The sequence below is a fragment of the Ornithorhynchus anatinus genome, chromosome 1 (assembly GCF_004115215.2).
Source record: "Ornithorhynchus anatinus isolate Pmale09 chromosome 1, mOrnAna1.pri.v4, whole genome shotgun sequence".
NCBI lineage: Eukaryota > Metazoa > Chordata > Mammalia > Monotremata > Ornithorhynchidae > Ornithorhynchus > Ornithorhynchus anatinus.
Window position 1 is genome coordinate 67,275,485 of NC_041728.1, and position 19,028 is coordinate 67,294,512.

The 19,028-nt window shown below is 47.0% G+C and overlaps 1 protein-coding gene across 3 annotated transcripts in view; it reads right to left on the reverse strand.

Annotated features, from left to right (window-relative positions):
• Positions 1-478: 478 nt before the first annotated feature.
• TMEM178A (transmembrane protein 178A) overlaps positions 479-19,028 on the reverse strand; it is a 67,755-nt gene continuing 49,205 nt past the window's right edge. For all 3 annotated transcript variants that reach the window (XM_029066932.2, XM_029066933.2, XM_007667722.3), the window contains exons 2-4: positions 11,389-11,502; positions 9,373-9,510; positions 479-1,451 (exon numbers count right to left, since the gene is read on the reverse strand). In XM_029066932.2, coding sequence (XP_028922765.1) covers positions 1,210-1,451; positions 9,373-9,510; positions 11,389-11,502 — 494 coding nt within the window. In that variant the 3' untranslated portion in view covers positions 479-1,209. The remainder of the gene's footprint in view (positions 1,452-9,372; positions 9,511-11,388; positions 11,503-19,028) is intronic.

Consider the following 19,028-nt stretch of genomic DNA (forward strand, 5'->3'; position numbering starts at 1 on the left):
TTTAGCTTTGGTGTGCTGAACCCCATTCACATAATGCTACTTTACTTCCAGAGAAAAAGCTTGGTCTAGTGGATAGAACACGGGCCCGGACGTCATCAGGACCTGGATTCTCATCCCAGCTCTGCCACTTGTCTGCTGTGTGACCTTGGGTAAGTCCCTTAACTTCTCTGTGCCTCAGTTACCTTATATGTAAAATGGGGATTAAAACTGTGAGCCCCTATGGGACATGGACTGCACCCAAACTGATAAGCTTGAATCTACCCCAGTGCTTAATGCAGTGCTTGACACTTAGTAAGCACTTAGTACCCATAGCAAAGCGAAATAACTAAACTCATCAAATTAGCCCCTAAATAAAGCCGAAAAGAGTTTGGGGTTTTTGTTCTTTTTAGTGGAAATGACACGTACACTTTAATCTATTCACCTGAGATGCCGGAGGTCGACACCGTACTGCAGTTTTACCCGTCATGCACACACAACACACCAGTGAAGGGGCCATTTAATACTGAAATCCAGTCGACATAGAGGTCGAACTTGCACAACAGACATGACTTCAAACAGTACTGCATAGGGACCACCGAACATGTCCTACAGAGCTGAGTTTGTGTTCGCGCATCATTTCGGTTCCGGGAAAAAAGACAGAGAAGACACTCCAAAATAAAAAGCCAACCGGGCAGAACCCCTCTTTGACGAATCCCCACAAAGAGGACAGAAACATTCGGCCGGTGTGAACGCACAAGAAACTTGCAGGAATGTTAAGGTCAAGTTAAAAGGACACAGAGAAATTCAACAAGCTTGGAACATGGCAAAAAAAAGCTCACTGGCATTCTTGTGGATCACTTTACAGATAGAAAGGCTTTCCTCAGGCAATGACTATATACACGTTTTTTTCCGCAATAAACAAACGGGTCCAAGTTGTCCTTGAGGATTTTCTCCAGTCTTCAACCCAGCAAACTCCCCGCCCTCTGTCCGCTGGACGCCCTAACGGACGTTACGGTGGATTGCATAAATAGTTAATTAAAGCACTTGATTCCACAGTAGTGTCGTCCTCGGGGAGCTTCCGGAGTTCAAGTCGAGTCTCCTGCCTGGTGGGAGATGGTGGGTTTGGAGAAAGAAGGAGTATTGTGCTTGGCCACTAGGCCACTTCTCCCTTTCCGCCAGTAGCCTCGTGCCCTGCCGGGCGCTTGGAAACCAACCACTTCCCCTAACCGGTCAGACCATCGAGTCCCGGACCGACTTGAGGTGCGCCATCTTGGTCCGGCTCACAAACGGGTAGGCGGTGCAGAGGCCCCCGGCCGTGACGATGAAGCCCAGGCTGCACCAGGCACAGAACGTCGACCAGCTGTAGCCGTGGTCCACGTCGTCGGGCAGGCTGTAAATGAACTTGGGGAGCCGGTTCAGGTCGTAGGAAATGCTGGCCGCGTACGTGCATAGGGAAATGGTGCAAAACAGCCCTGAAAAACAACAAGGTCAGAGCAGCTGGGTCAGCAGGGTCTGTGAATACTGTGGATACAGGTTCCTGCCCCTGGACTTGGCTTTTGAAGCCAGCGCGGAGGCTGCAAGAGGAAAAGGGATGGGGGGTTCATTCGATCTTATTTACTGAACGCTTACTGTGTGCAAAGCACTGTACTAATCGCTTGGTTGCATGATTACTTCAGGTCCTAGTGTATGCAGCACTATGCGGACTATGCAGAGTGCAACCGAATTAAGAGCTCGGTCTTAAGTATCTCCTTCCTTCTTTCTTCCTTCTCCCCTCTGTTTTTTTCTTTTTTCCTCTCTCTATTGCTAGGCTTAATTCCCCATGAATTAACCTTTCCTTTATTTTTGGATTGTGAAAATTATGCCAAAAAAGTGAGGCAGTTTTTCAAGTAAATTTGGCATATTTAGCACCCATACTACGATTAAGAAATGAATTTGAACGGTTTCAGAATGGGAATTCACTACCTGTTCTCCCTCCTGCTTAGACTGGGAGCCTCACATGGCATCTGTCTTGTCTCCGACGCTTAGCACAATGCTTGGCACAGAGAAAACCCTTTACAGATACCACAGTTATTAATCATTACCGCTCCTGCACCAGAAGACCACCCATCCATCCCCCACCCCCCACCCTATTTGACCACCTTAACCTCAGGGACTTGCAGGGGAACCGACTAATTTGTAGTTATTCAAAGCTCCAGCTTGGAAGCCGCACTGATGCTAACCATGGAGTCTGGGGCCTGGAATTGAGAGCTGGGAGGGAGTTGAATCCCTGATCTCGAGGACATCTAGACTGTAAGCTCGTTGTGGACAGGGAATGTGTCCGTTTATTGTTATACTGTACTCTCCCAAGCCCTTAGTATAGTGCTCTGCACACAGTAAGCGCTCAATAAATACGATTGACTGACTTCTAAAAAGATAGAGCTTGGGGAGGCAGCGGTTTTTCAGGTCCCAGATGACTTTCAGGATTGTTATAGAAAGATCAGAGAGGCTTTAAGAATGCTTAAAAATACTGTTAGGACTCCCTCCCCCTTGAGCCAGCCAAGGAAACTCTCCCAAACTCATCTAACGATGCAGGATGTTAAACGGAACCTGGACCTCAATTTCTTTGGGATTTTCCACCTTTGTGTCCTCCTCTCCCTAACAACAGTCGTGGTATTTTTTAGGTGCTTATTCTGGCCAAGTATTGTGCTAAACGCTAGGGTAGATATAGTCCCTGTGATTATCCTGTATCTACTGCAGTATTTAGCCCAGGAATCGACACATATTCAGCACTTAACAAATACCACAATTATTGACGGAGTCCCTGTCTCACGCAAGGCTCACGGTCTAAGGGGAAGGGAGAACAAATATTTAATCCCTATTTTATAGTTGAGAAAACCGAGGGACAGAGAAGTTAAGTGACTTGCCCTACGTCACATGGTAAGAAAGGGTAGAGCCAGGATTTTTTTTATGGTATCGGTTAAGTACATGCCAGACCCTGTACTAAGCACTGCAGTTGGTACAAGTTAATCAGCTTGGACACAGTCCATGTCCCACATAGGGCTCACAGCCTTCATTCCCATTTTACAGAGGAGGTAACCGAGGTACAGAGTAGTGAAGTGACTTGCCCATGGTCATTCTGCAAACAAGTCGGGGAGCTGGGATTAGAACCCAGATCTTTCTGATTCCCAGGCCCAGGCAATATCCAGTAAGTCATGCTGCTCTGCGGTTTCTCATGCTATTCAAGGGGTTTTTTTATGTTGTTCAATTTTTTTTTAATCTTGATTTCCCCTTCTCCTCCCAACAACAAAAACAAGCCTGAGTAGAATTCCTAAAAGAAAGCTGAGGATCAGACATTTAGTCTCAGGTTCATAAATCCATTTCCCTCTCCTATTTTAAATCTGAAAAGAATATACTCTCATTCTCCTTCTAATATTTTTTCTAAGCCCAAACCTAAACTAAATTTAGATGGGTTTTTTTGCTTGTTTTTTCAACGTTATTTGTTGAGCAACTACTATGTTCCAAGCAGTTTATTAAGCCCTGTGGTAGATCCAAGCTAATCGGGTTGGACACAGTCCCTGTTCCGCCTGGGACTCACAGTCTTAACTCCCATTTTACAGATGAGGAAACTGAGGAATAGAAAAGTGAAGTAACTTGCCTAGAGTCACACAGCAGACAAAAGGCGGAGCGGGATTAGAACCCAGGCTCTCTGATTCCCAGGCCTGTGCTCTTTCCAGTAGGCCAAGCTACTTCTCGAATACATCGGACTCGGGCCTGGAAAACTGCTAGGACTTCTTTCGCCTAAAACTGAATCGGCAACTCCTGCCCTGGTGAAGTCTCCCAAAATCCTTTGTGTTGACAGTTCCTTGCATTGCTTCCGGTTGGCTGATACTCAAAAGGTAAATTATTTTTTTCTTTCAACATCCTAGCCTGTAAGCTCATCTCTAGACTGTAAGCTCATTGCGGGGAGGGAACGTATCTACCAACTGTGTTGCATTCTCCCAAGCGCTTAGTACAGTCCTCTGCACACAGTAAGCGCTCAATAAACACCATCGATTGATCCTATCAAAAGTTGCTTTAAAGATGCCCTCCTGGAGGGGAGTAGCCTCTATTTCTCTGCCAGTTCTTAGCCGCTGCTGCTAAGCATGCATAAGCTCACATCCCTTGTTTGACTTGGGGCAATTCGCCCCTCTCCGGACCTCATTTTCCTCATTTGTATTAATCTCTGCCTCCACACACCTCACAAGAATACGGTGAGGATGAAATGAGACGTGGTGTGAAAGTACTATGGAACAGTAGAAAGCGATACAAATTAAATAATAATAATAATAATGTTGGTATTTGTTAAGCGCTTACTATGTACCGAGCACTGTTCTAAGCACTGGGATAGACAGAGGGGAATCAGGTTGTCCCACGTGGGGCTCACAGTCTCCAACCCCATTTTACAGATGAGGTAACTGAGGCACCGAGAAGTGAAGTGACTTGCCCAAAGTCACACAGCTGACAAGTGGCCGAGCCGGGATTCGAACCCATGACCTCTGACTCCAAAGCCCGTGCTCTTTCCACTGAGCCACGCTGCTTCTCAATAATATTAATGTTGGTATTTGTTAAGCACTTACTATGTGCAGAGCACTGTTCTAAGCGCTGGGGTAGACAGAGGGGAATCAGGTTGTCCCACGTGGGGCTCACAGTTAATCCCCATTTTACAGATGAGGTAACTGAGGCACAGAGAAGTGAAGTGACTCGCCCACAGTCACACAGCTGACAAGTGGCAGAGCCGGGAGTCGAACTCATGACCTCTGACTCCGAAGCCCAGGCTCTTTTCCACTGAGCCACGCTGCTTCCTAAAGGCATTAAAGGCAATACTAGTACATTATTACCCTCTCAGCAGGGTACCTGGAGAATTTCCAGTCCTCCACCAGTCTCAGCTACGGGAGGGAGAGTCAAGCAGAGGCCTACCCGTTCCATCCCTAGCTTGGGCAGTGGCTAGTTAGCGGCAGGCAATCTGCTACGAGTCAAAACTCACCTGTGCCGGGCCGCAGCGGCACGGGAGAGAGTCGAGGGCGGAGACTCGAGTTTACTGCGCGGAAGGAGGCCGTGGTAAACCACTGCCTTATTTTTACCAAGAAAACTCTATGTACACACTACAGGAACGATTGCAGATGGAGGTGGGGCGTTCTGGGACAGATGTGTCCATGGTGTCACTATGAGTCAGAAATAACTCCGCAGCAGGAGACAAGTACCATTATAGGACATGAGTTCGAATCCCAGCTCTGCCACTTGTCAGCTGTGTGACTGTGGGTAAGTCACTTAACTTCTCTGTGCTCAGTTACCTCATCTGTAAAATGGGGATTAAGACTGCGAGCCTCACGTGGGACAACCTCATTCCCCTCTACCTACCCCAGCGTTTAGAACGGTGCTCTGCACATAGTAAGCGCTTAACAAATACCAACATTATTATTATTATCACTATTAACATTAAGATTCACGCCTCTCTTGATCCCGGATGATAATGGATCTCCCGTCACGAAGGACAAAGCTCAATGCTGAAACTCCAAAACCGAGAAGCCGCATAAAGGATTCGGTTCTAACTATAGTGGTTGGAATAAAAGTCCTCACACCCTCTCACACCTGCCAGTCGTGTTCCAGAGTGCCTGCAGAGCATTTTTGTTTTGTTTTATATGCAGGACCCATTTATGGCCCAAATGACCACAACATAAAGCCGATGCACCACAACCCAGAAGGCGGACGCCTTGGTTATGTGCATGGAAAACCTCGCCGTCAATCAACGGAGAAGCAGCTTGGGCCTGGGAGTCGGAAAGACCTGGGTTCTAATCCCAGCTCCACCTCTTGTCCGATGTGTGACCTTGTGTAAGTCGCTTCATTTCTCTGTGGTTCAGTTACCTCATCAGTAGAAGGGGAATTAAAGTGAGGCAGGGACTGTGTTCAACTTGATTAGCTTGTATCTACCCCAGTGCCTGGCACACAGTAACAAATGATCAAATACCATAAAAAAATGGTATTCCTTGAGCACTTACTGTGTGCCGAGCACTGTCCTAAGCACTTGACTACCTCGTTGAGAGGTGAGGTTTTCCATACATTTGATACTTGTGAGAAAAGCAACATTAATGGCTAAAGTCCCTTCCCAGTCTTGTCATTGGGTGTGATAGAGAAGCAGCGTGGCTCAGTGGAAAGAGACTGGGCTTTGGAGTCAGAGGTCATGGGTTCGAATCCTGTCTCCGCCACTTGTCAGCTGTGTGACTGGGGGCAAGTCACTTCACTTCTCTGTGCCTCGGTTACCTCATGTGTAAAATGGGGATGAAGACTGTGAGCCCCACGTGGGACAACCTGATTCCCCTGTCTACCCCAGCGCTTAGAACAGTGCTCTGCACATAGGGCTTAACAAATACCAACATTATTATTATTATTATTATTAGTTTTCTCATCCAGCCTCCACTTCACCAGAGGTTTTCAGTTGTTCAAACTTGCCCCTTTCTGCTGAACTTGCTGACGCAGAGGTGGTTTTGTGTAGTGAAGTAAAGCTAAACACTTTAACCAGCAAGTTTTAGTCTACTTTCCCACCTTAAAAAGGGGAGAGGGGAAAAGCCCCGGCACTTATGCGATGCTTTTTCGAATTTGCAATTCGACGTGATTACACTTCAGAGCCTGGCAAAAGGGGAGCACTCCCCGTCTTTAGGTTTACAGTCTAATGCTTTAACTCAGCCATTTTACCTAAAAGTCACATGTCCTGGTGGACAGAGCCCATACCTGGGAATCGCAGGACCTGGCTTCTAATCCCAGCTCTGCCGCTTGACTTCTGTGTTGTCTTGGGCGAGTCGCTTAACTTCTCTGTGTCTCACTCTCCTCAAGTGTCAAATGGGGATTCGATACCTCCTACTGAAAACTGTGAACTCCATGTGGGACAGGGACTGTGTCCAACCTGATTCACTTGTATCTACCCCGGCACTTAGAACGGTGCTTGACACTGAGTAAGCGCTTAATAATAGCATAATAAATAATCAATTAAATTAGCCGCTGCAAGATAGGCCGAGGGAAGTTTAAACAAGTTTATTCTGAATTGCTCTAGATTTGGGGCAGCAGTAATGAAGCACCAACCTGCTGCATATTTGATGTAGCTGCTAATTTGGGTATTCGCTCATCTTGGTTCATACATGATGATGACGATGGTATTTGTTAAGCGCTTACTATGTGCCAAGCACTGTTCTAACCACTGGGGTAGATCCGAGGTAATGTCGGGGTTCACATCTTTAATCCCCATTTTACAGATGGAATAACTGAGGCACAGAGAAGTTAAGTGGCTTACCCAAGGTCACACAGCGGACAAGTGGCGGAGCTGGGATTAGAATCCACATCCTCTGATTCCCAAGCCTGTGCTCTTTCCACTAAGCTATGCCGCTTCTCTAATACCTCCCCTTTGACACCCCTCTGAGATCAGACCGAAAAGCCGTTGAGTTTCAGCCCGACCTCTCTGAGCCAACGGTAGTAATAATCACGATTATGGGGTTACCGATGCAAAATACTGGAGTAAGCTCTGGGAGAGAATTCCTAGGTGGGAATTAGACACAGTCTCTGTCCCTCGGCCTCCAGTGAGCTTCCACCTCCTGGAACCATGGGGAAAGGAGGGAAGGAGTAGTGCCCCAAATCCCTGGGCTTCCCACACTTGCGCACATTTGTGCCACACTTCTGCACCCGTCACAGAGGGGGCAGAGAGGTGGGGGGTGGCGGAGGGTCCGTCCAGTCAGGGAAGACCGAAAAAGACGTGGGGGAAGGTAGAGATACCGTCCTCTTATAATATTAATAATAATAATGTTGATATTCGTTAAGCGCTTACCATGTGCCGAGCACTGTTCTAAGCGCTGGGGGAGATACAGGGTCATCAGGCTGTCCCACGTGAGGCTCACATTTAATCTCCATTTTACAGATGAGGTAACTGAGGCACAGAGAAGTGAAGTGACTCGCCCACAGTCACACAGTTGACAAGTGGCAGAGCCGGGAATCGAACCCATGACCTCTGACTCCGAAGCCCAGGCTCTTTCCACTGAGCCACGCTGCTCTAGATGGTAAGCTCGTCCTCTAGACCGCGAGCTCAGTGTGGGCAGGGAATGTTTCTGTTTATTGTTATATTGTATTCGCCCAAGCTCTTAGTACAGTGCTCTGCACACAGTAGGTGCTCAGTAAGTGCTTAATAAATACGATTGAATAAATGAATATAAGAGCAGGCACCTCCCCCACCCCCAACATTCTCCACCACTGCTCCCCGCCCCCCCCAACACTGGATGGGCACAATGGCTAGGTGGTGATTTAAGAAGGAAATTCTGCTCTTTAAACCCCCCAGGATCAACCCTTCTGCGTCACCCTGACTGGCTCCCTTTGTTCGTCCCCCCTTCCAGACTCACAGCACTTATATACTTATCTGTAATTTATTTATGTGTATTAATGTCTGTCTCCCCCCGCCCCTCCCCCCAGACTGTAAGCTCAGTCTTGGTAGTTGTTAAGCGCCTACTATGTGCAGAGCACTGTTCTAAGCGCTAGGGTAGATAAAGGGTAATCAGGTTGTCCCACGTGAGGCTCACAGTTAATTCCCCTTTTTACAGATGAGGTAACTGAGGCACAGAGAAGTGACTTGCCCACAGTCACACAGCTGACAAGGGGCAGAGCCGGAAGTCGGATCCATGACCTCTGACTCCAAAGCCCAGGCTCTTTCCACTGAGCCACGCTGCTTCCCATGTGTTTATTATTGTATTTTACTCTCCCAAGAGCTTAGTAAAGTGCTCTTCACACAGTAAGTGCTCAATAAATTCACTTGAATGAGTGGCAAGTGGCCCCAGGATCGACCCCTTCGCGCCATATAGTTTTCCCAAATTCTGAGGCACAAGACAGTAGTGGGATGCAGAAAAAACACAAGATTGGCCAGTGAAGAGTATCTGCCCCCTGCAGCACACGATGTGGAGTATTTATTTTCTCTCTTTCAGGGGTTTTCACAGTTTACTGCCCCCCACCCCACCCCCTGCCCTATCTCCAAGTAAAGATGCTCACGGACCAAGATGAAGAGTGGTCCAAAAAGTCCCTTTCCTTACTTGATGTTTTCCAGCGAAGAGCCACACCTGGACCAGGCAGGAGCTGTAGATTGTGGGGGGGCAGCAGGGACCCCAGGGATAGGAGCTCATCATCATCATCATCATCATCAGTGGTATTTACTGTGTGCATAGCGCTGTGCTAAGTGCTTAGAAGAGTACAGTGTAACAGAGTTGGCAGACACGTTCCCTGCCCACAACGAGCTTACAGTCTAAAGGCAAGTTGAGGTCTTTGGGGAGCAAAACCCACATTGGGGGTTAATATTCCCGGGGAACACTTGAAGTGGGGATGTGTCCCCACGGCGAGAAGCTTGGCCCGTACCTGTCATGAGGAAGAGAAGTCCCGCGACATGCTGGGTGAGACTCTCCTCCCAGAAGAAACTGACCGTGGCCACGATACAGCCGCAGAGGAGCACGGCGGCGGCCATGCCCAGGAAGCCTGCGGTGATTCTCCTCAAGTCTGGTCCACGACAGAAAAGCAGAAACACACAAAAACGGTTGGCATTGGAGGAAGGAAGGGAGACCCCCAGCATCTATTCACTCATTCATTCATTTAATCATATTTATTTAGCACTTACTGTGTGCAAAGCACTGTATTAAGGTCTTGGGAGAGTACAGTAATAGTAATTGTGGTATTTGTTAAGTGCTTACTAATAAGAATAATGTTGGTATTTGTTAAGCGCTTACTTTGTGCCGAGCATTGTTCTAAGCGCTGGGGTAGACACAGGGGAATCAGCTTGTCCCATGTGGGGCTCACAGTCTTAATCCCCATTTTCCAGATGAGGTAACTGAGGCACAGAGAAGTGAAGTGACTCGCCCACAGTCACACAGCTGACAAGTGGCAGAGCCGGGAGTCGAACTCATGACCTCTGACTCCGAAGCCCAGGCTCTTTCCACTGAGCCACGCTGCTTCCCCTGCTTACTGTGTGCCAGATCCTGTACTAAGAGGTGGATGTAAGCAAGTCGGGTTAATAATGATAATAATGCTGGTATTTGTTAAGCACTTACTATGTGCCAAGCATTATTCTAAGCAGTGGGGTAACTACAAGGTAATCAGGTTGTCCCAGGTGGGGCTCACAGTCTTAATCCCCAGTTTACAGATGTGGAAACTGAGGCACAGAGAAGTTACGTGTCTTGCCCAACATCACGTAGCTGACAAGGGGCGGAGCCGGGATTAGAACCCACGACCTCTGACTCCCAAGCCCGGGCTCTTTCCACTAAGCCATGCTGCTTCTACATCCCACATGGGGCTCACTGTCTCAATCCCCATTTTCCAGATGAGGTAACTGAGGCCCACAGAAGTGAAGTGACTTCCCCAAGGTCACACAGCAGACAAATGGCAGAGCCAGCAATAGAATTACATTCATTCATTTATTCAGTCGTATTTATTGAGCACTTATTGTGTGCAGAGAACTGTATTAAGGGCTTGGAGAGTAAACTCAGGTCCTTCTGCCTCCCAGGCCAGTGTTCTTTCCATTAAGTGTCCTTTTCCTGGGGCCACCATATCCCAAGCCTCAGAGAGGCATAGATGTGAAGCCAAACTCAAGCTAACCACATTTCTGATTCCTTCTTCGGACAGCTTTTTAATTCAAAAAATTCCTCAGGATGGGCCATAAAGCAAAATCACATCCCGGAAGAATGGGCCTTTTGTGAATCCCAAAGAATAAATAAACAATAAAAATAAATTGTGGTATTTGTTAAGCGCTTACTATGTGCCAGGCACTGTTCTAAGCGCTGGGGGATACAAGGTGATCAGGTTGTCCCACTTGGGGCTCACAGTTTTAATCCCCATTTGACAGATGAGGTCACTGAGGCACAGAGAAGTTAAGCGACTTGCCCAAGGTCACACAGCTGACTAGCGCGTTGGAGGGACTGAACGTTTTACATGGAAACGTAGCCCTTAGTTCCCATTCTCGGAGAACATCACCCCGCAGAGTGCCAAACGGAAAAAACTAGCTGCCTTTTGGAGAGTGGAGAAAATGTTCATTCCCTTCCCAAAAAGATCTGTGGTGGGTTACAATCCCGACTTGCTCCCTTCATTCATTCCCCCCTCCCGGTCCCACAACACTTAGGTACATATCTGTAATTTATTAATTTCTATTAGCATCCATCTCCTCCCCCTAGACCGTAAGCTCGCTGTGGCCTGGGAATGTGTCTGTTCACTATTCTGTTGTACTCTCCCAAGTGTTTAGTACAGTGCTCTGCACACAGTAAGTGCTCAATAGTGAATGAATAATCTTGAACACAATTTGCACGTTTTCCTCCGCCTCCTCTGTCTCCCGTGTCTTCTATCGAAGCTCCTTGCCCACCGTGACCCCTCCTCCCCTTGGGTACTTACGAAGCAGATGCCACTCGTCTTGTTGAATCGTCTTGGTTAAATTGAAAGGAACGTTCCGTAAGCGGATGGGCTGGGAGAAGTGGTACTTGATAGCAGTGCATCTCTGGGCGATACCTTGAGGGGATAAAAAGTGTGGCTTAACGGTAGCTCTCGCTGAAACGGGTGGAGAAGGAGTACGGGAGTGAAAGTCGGACCTTCTCAATCCGCTGTGCTCTCCCAAGTGCTTTGCTCGCGGTAGGTGCTCAATAAAACGGGAGGAAGTACCGAGCGTCTCATCGTGCACGTGGCATTGTGAGCCCGTCAATGGGCAGGGACTGTCTCTATCTGTTGCCGATTTGTACATTCCAAACGCTTAGTACAGTGCTCTGCACATAGCGCTCAATAAATACTATTGAATGAATTCAACTGCGGGGGAAAGTTGTCCTGAGATGGTCAGGAACTAAGCTGATATTCCCTTTCTTCTGCGCCCCGCAGCCTTACATATTTATCTGTAATTTTATTTATTTGCATCGATGTATTTCCCCCCCCCCAGTAATAATAATAATTATGGTATTTGTTAAGCGCTTACTATGTGCTAAGCACTGGGGTAGATAGACGGTAAGCAGGTTGTCCCACGTGGGGCTTACAGTCTCACTCTCCATTTTACAGATGAGGTAACTGAGGCACAGAGAAGTGACTTGCCCAAAGTCATATGGCAGACAAATGGCGGAGCAGGGATTAGAACCCACGTCCTCTGACTCCCAAGCCCGTGTTTTTGCCACTAGGCCATGCTGCTCTAGATTGTGAGCTCACTGTGGGCAGGGAATGTCATTGTTCATTGTTGTACTTTCCCAAGCGCTTAGTACAGTGCTCTGCACACAGTAAGCGCTTAATTAAATACGAGTGAATGAATAAATTCAGACAGATGAAGATGACAGGTCGGGAGGAAAGAAACTGAGGTGTTCAATTCCTTAACTCCTTTGGATTTCTGAATTCCAGCAATCCATTCATTCATTCAATTGTATTTATTGAGCACTTACTGTGTGCAAAGCACTGTACTGCACGCTTGGGAGAGTACAACAATAAACAGACTCATTCCCTGCCCACAGAGAGCTTACCGTCTAAGGTAGAGAGAGCTCACATCCAGCTGAGAAATGGCCCAACTGAAAGGCAAGTAAAGGGTAGAACAGCAACAGGAACCATGATTCAATTCAGTTTTCACGCATTTACCTCAGTGCTTAAGAAACTTCAGTGTTAAAAGTATGTGAGCTGGGCATAACAAAAACATTTTAAGATCATTCGATCAATGGCGTTTAATAATAACAATAATAATAATAATAATGTTGGTAGTTGTTAAGCGCTTACTATGTGCAGAGCACTGTTCTAAGCGCTGGGGTAGATACAGGGTCATCAGGTCGTCCCACGTGAGGCTCACAGTTAATCCCCATTTTCCAGATGAGGGAACTGAGGCACAAATAAGTGAAGTGACTTGCCCACAGTCACCCAGCTGACAAGCAGCGGAGTAAGAATTCGAACCCATGACCTCTGACTCCCAAGCCCGGGCTCTTTCCACTGAGCCACGGTGCTTAGTTTATCGAGTGCCTACTATGTACTGTGCGTTTGAGAGAGCACAACGGGATTAGCAGACACGTTACGATATTTGTTAAGCGGTTTTACTATGCGCCAGGCACTGGGGTAGTTACCAGCCAGTCAGGTTGGCTCGCAGTCTTAACCCCCATTTTACAGATGAGATAACTGAGGCCCAGAGAAGCAAAGTGACTTTCGCAAGGCCACACACAGTAGAAAGGGGGAGAGCTGACGTTAGAACTCAGGTCCTTCTGATTCCCAGGTCCACACTCTACCCACAGGGCCTGCTGCTGCTCGTTCCCTGCCCGTAACGAGCTTACAGTCGAAACGGCGGAGACAGACATTAATACGAAGATGGCGTTTACTCTCCAGCGACCTGATCCTTCCCGGAAAAACCCGAAAGTTCAGTTAAGCAGACTGTTCCGCCGCCTCCAGTCGTGAGGTAAAATTCCACCAGGCGGCATTAGATTCTAATCTTTGAGCATCCCCCCACCCGTAATGAGATTATTCAACCTTCTAGGTTTAGAAAGCCACCAATCTGTCCCTCTAAAAGGAAATGCAGAAAGCGCAGGTTTTCAGTACCAGATGGCAACTCGCAGTTGGTGGGGGAGGGAGACACAGTAGCTGCGGAGAACAAGGTCCTTGCCTTGTGGATTTGAATGTCTTTAGTCATTAGGGTTCTTAAAGGGCCAGGCGTGCCAGCTCTGACGGATCGTATGGCAGAACAGTGCTCTGCACATAGTAAGCGCTTAACAAATACCGACGTTATTATTCTTAATTGTAAAAACTCCCAGAAAACCAGGAAACCTATCGAGTGCTCAGTGTGAGCATTCCAGCAGCCCTGGAACCCCAGCTCCAAGCACTGAGGTGAGCAGAAAAACAATAAAGATGTGGTATTTTAGAAGACCTGGGTTCTAATCCTAACAGTGTCGATGGTTAGCCATTCCTGGTGTTAGGGATAGGCAATAGATAACCAAGCCGGGCCAAGGTCAGACCCCTGGGCTGGTGAAGACCCCTGGGCTGGTCCCCGATTAGACCGTAAGCCCGTCAGACGGCAGGGACTGTCTCTATCTGTTGCCGACTTGTTCATTCCAAGCGCTTAGTACAGTGCTCTGCACATAGTAAGTGCTCAATAAATGCTAATGAATGAATGAATGAATGAAGAGGAAATGTGGGGATCAGGAGAAGCAGCGTGGCTCGGGGAAAGAGCCCAGGCTTAGGAGTCAGAGGACGCGGGTTCTAATCCCTCTTCCGCCACTTGTCAGCTGTGAGACTTTGGACAAGTCACTTCACGTCTCTGGGCCTAGTTCCCTCACCTGTAAAATGGGGATGAAGACTGTGAGCCTCACATGGGACAACCTGATTACCCCGCATCACCCCCGGGGCTTAGAACGGTGCTCGGCACATAGTAAGCGCTTAACAAATACCAACATTATTATTACAGAAATCATATTTTGCTATGGTATGTGTTAAACGCTTACTACTTGTCAAGCACCGTTTAAGCGCTGGGGGAGATACAAGTTGATCAGGCTGTCCCTCATGGAGCTCATTCTCGAAGTGGCGGGAGAACAGGTACTGAATCCCCATTCCGTAAGTGAGGAAACAGGAGATACAGAGAAGTGAAGTGATCTGGCCAAGGTCACGCAGCCGGCAAAGGGTGGAGGTGGGATTAGAACCCAGGTCCTCTGACTCCCAGGTCTGTGCCCTAGATGTCACTGTCCATATGCCCATAGTGTTTTGCTGGATAGGGTTTATCTATCAAACAGATAAGACTGAGGAACCTTCAATCTTATATCCTGAGCTCCATTTCACTACTCAGAGAAGCAGCGTGGCTCAGTGGCAAGAGCCTGGGCTTGGGAGTCAGGGCTCATGGGTTTGAATCCCGACTCTGCCACTTGTCAGCTGTGTGACTGTGGGCAAGTCACTTCACTTTTCTGGGCTTCAGTTCCCTCATCTGTAAAATGGGGATTGACTGTGAGCCTCACGTGGGACAACCTGATGACCCCGTATCTCCCCCAGCGCTTAGAACAGTGCTCTGCACACAGTAAGCGCTTAACAAATACCAACATTATTATTAATTGTAAAAACTCCCAGAAAACCAGGAAACCTATCAAGTGCTCAGTGTGAGCATTCCAGCAGCCCTGGAACCCCAGCTCCAAACACTGACGTGAGCAGAAAAACAATAAAGAGGTGGTATTTTAGAAGACCTGGGTTCTAATCCTAGCTCCGACTTCCATTCATTCATTCAGTTGTATTTACTGAGCCCTTGGTGTGTATAGAGCACTGACCTAAACTCTTGGAAGAGTACTTGCTTGGCGTGTGACCTTGGGCAAGTCATTTCACTTCTCTGTGGCTCAATCACCTCATCTGTAAAATGGGGATTTTTCTGTACCGGTTCTCCCTCCTTCTTAGACCACGCGTTCCGTGTATCAGGTGTATCTGACCTGATGACCTTGTATCTACACACCTAGTACAAGGCTCGACACAAAAAGCATTTAACAAATACTACAGTTATCATTATTATTATTACCAATTGAGTACCTTAAAGCCCGTGGTGAGGAGTGTCTGACTGACGTAGAAATGGACGAACAACTATTTTGGAAGAGTGGGGAGATGGGCACAGAACTATTTTTTTGAAACTATTAGTATTACATCAGGAGTTTATAACTCTAGGAAAGCGTTTATGTATCTGAGTTTAAAAGCAACATGAAGGGCAGGGTCCCAATCACCCACTGAGGGAGACCTGAACTCTGAGAAGGAACAGCCTAGTGGAAAGAGCATGGGTTAGCGTGGCTCAGTGGAAAGAGCCTGGGCTTGGGAGTCAGAGGTCATGGGTTCAAATCCCGACTCTGCCCCTTGTCAGCTGTGTGACTTTGGGCAAGTCACTTCACTTCTCGGTGCCTCAGTTCCCCCATCTGTAAAATGGAGATTAAGACTGTGAGCCTCCCGTGGAACAACCTGATTACCCTGTATCTACCCCAGCGCTTAGAACAGTGCTCTGCACATAGTAAGGGCTTGACAAATACCAACATTATCATTATTCTAATCCTCTCTCTGCCATTTTTCTGCTGGGCGATCTTGAGCAAATCGCTGTTTCCTCATCTGTAAAGTGGGGATTAAATCCTAATAATAATAATAATAATAAAAATAATGCTGCTACTTGTTAAGTGCTTACTATATGACAGGCGCTGTACTAAGCACTGAGGAGGATACAGGCAAATTGAGTTGGACATTGTCCTTGTCCCATGTGGAGCTCCCAGTTTCAATCCCCATTTTCCAGATGAGGTAACTGAGGCACAGAGAAGTGAAGTGACTAGCCTAAGGTCACACAGCAGACAAGGGTCAGAGCTAGGATAAGAACCCATGATCTTGGCTGTGAGCCCAATGTGGGACAGGGACTTTGTTCAACCTGATAACCCGGTATCTATCCCGGCGCTTAGAACAATGTTTGGCAAACAGTTAGTGATTAACAAATACCATATTAGCCACAATAACAATAATAATACTAATAATGATAATCCCAGAATTTCCCTCCATCCTATAGGGTTAGGGTATATTTACATTGAGATTATCATCAGTATTTGCTGACTGTCTCCTGGCCCCTTAGATGCAGAATGTGGTCCTGAGCCATAGAGGACATAACACAGATATGAACAGTGGCATTTCTTGAGTGCTTATTGTGTGCAGAGCTCTGTACTAAGCATTTGGGTGAGTACAATATAATAGAGTTGGTAGGCAAGATCCCTGCCCACATGGGTTCGAATCCCGGCTCTGCCACTTGTCAGCTGTGTGACTGTGGGCAAGTCACTTATCTTCTCTGTGCCTCACTTACCTCATCTGTAAAATGGGGATGAAAACTGTGAGCCCCACCTGGGACAACCTGATCACCCCCTGTATCTACTCCAACGCTTAGAACAGTGCTCTGCACATAGCGCTTAACAAATACCAACATTATTATAAGGAACTTACAGTCTAGAGGAGACTGTAAGCTCGTTATGTTTGTTTATTGTTATGTTGTACTCTCCCAAGCGCTTAAAACAGTGCTGTGCACACAATAAGCGCTCGGTAAATACCACTGACTGATCGACGGACAGATCATCCGGTTTCCTGCCCGTAAAGAGCTTACAGTGTATTGAAGGGGACAGGCAGACGATTCATAAAAACATACACTTAAAAAAAAGAAAATAAGCCGGAAATAATATAAGTAAATAAGTGGAATAAATGCACCAATATACAAATAAAGACTACTAAAATGGTCGGTGGGATGACCCAATCAAGGAGATGGGGGTTAATCAGGGAATGCCTCCTGGAGGAGGTGATTTTTAGGGGAGCTTTGAAATGGGGCAGGGATGGTGTGGTAGATTTGAGCGGGGTTGGTGTTCCATGCAAGTGGAAAGGTATAAGTAATGAGTTGGAGATGGGAGAATGAAGAGCAAAACACAGGAGGAGGGAAGATAGTGTGCTAGGGTAATAATAATAATAACAATGTTGGTATTTGTTAAGCGCTTACTATGTGCAGAGCACTGTTCCAAGCGCTGGGATAGATACAGGGTAATCAGGTTGTCCCACATGAGGCTCACAGTTAATCACCATTTTCCAGATGAGGGAACTGAGGCACCGAGAAATTAAGTGACTTGTCCACAGTCACACAGCTGACAAGTGGCAGAGTCGGCATTCGAACCCATGACCTCCGACTTCAAAGCCCGGGCTCTTTTCACTAAGCCACGCTGCTTCTCTAAGATGAGAAGGATTGTGGTCTAGAGGCAAAAGCGTGGGTCTGGGTGTTGAAAGGACCTGGGTTCTAATTCCCATTCTGCCACTTGTCTGCTGTGTGACCCTAGTAAATCACCTAACTTCTCAGTGCCTCAGTTCTTAATCTTTAAAACTGGGATTAAACAACCTTCCCTGTGAGCCCCAAATTGGGACAGGGACTGTGTCCAACCTGATTACCCTGAATCTGCCCCAGCGCTTAGAACAGTGCTCGACACAAGCAGTGTTGCCTAGTGGATAGAGCACGGGCCTGGGAGTCAGAATGATCTGGGTTCTCATCCTGGCTCTGCCACTTGTCTGCTGTGTGACCTTGGGCATGTCACTTAACTTCTCTGTGCCTCAGTTACCTCATCTGTAAAAATGGGGATTAAAAAACTGTGAGCCCCACGTGGGATAATCTGACTACCCTGTGTCTATCCCAGTGCTTAGAACAGTGCTGTGCACATAGTAAGCGCTTTACAAATACCATAATTATTAGTTATTATTGTACTTTCCTAAGTGCTCTGCACAGAGTGAGCGCTCAACAAATACTATTGAATGAATGACTGAAGATGATAAACGCTTAACAAATGCCATTATTTATTTATTTATTTATTTATGTAGTGGGAAAAAAGAGTGAATGTCATATTGGTTGTTTTTTTATTTATTTATGTATTGATTTAAGCATGAGGATTGGGACAAAGCGCAACTTAGTCCAGAGAAACACTGAGAGATTTTTCTTGTGGGGATTTAGGTCCGCATTTGGGTGGGTTTGAACCAAGTGCTGAAACCTTTTGTGGCCAAATACCAATCGGTAAGAGGTGGGCCTTTTCGAGTTCTTCCAATACGATTCATTCAGCAGTATTTATTGAGCGCTTACTATGTGCAGAGCACTGTACTAAGCGCTTGGAATGTCCAATTCGGCAACAGATAGAGACAATCCCTGCCCATCGAGGGGCTCACAGTCTAATCGGGGGAGACGGACGGACAAAAGCAAGACAACTCAATCACGATAAATAGAATCAAGGGGATGGACACCGCACTAACAAAATAAATAGGGTAATAAAAATATGGAAAAGGAGGAATTGGACAGTCAAATACACTTAAGCGGTAGCAATAAAAAGGACTTAAGACGTTATAAAGCCTTCCAAGAAAACTTTTCCTCAATGCCCAAAACACCAAAGCTAAACGAATACACTGAGGCCCTGGCTCCAAAATTCAATATGTCACCTCTCCTACGTCTTTTGAACTGTTTCCCTACTCCTCGAGGACCTCCGGTGATCGCCCAACCACCACCACATCAAACAGAAACTTCTTACCGTCGG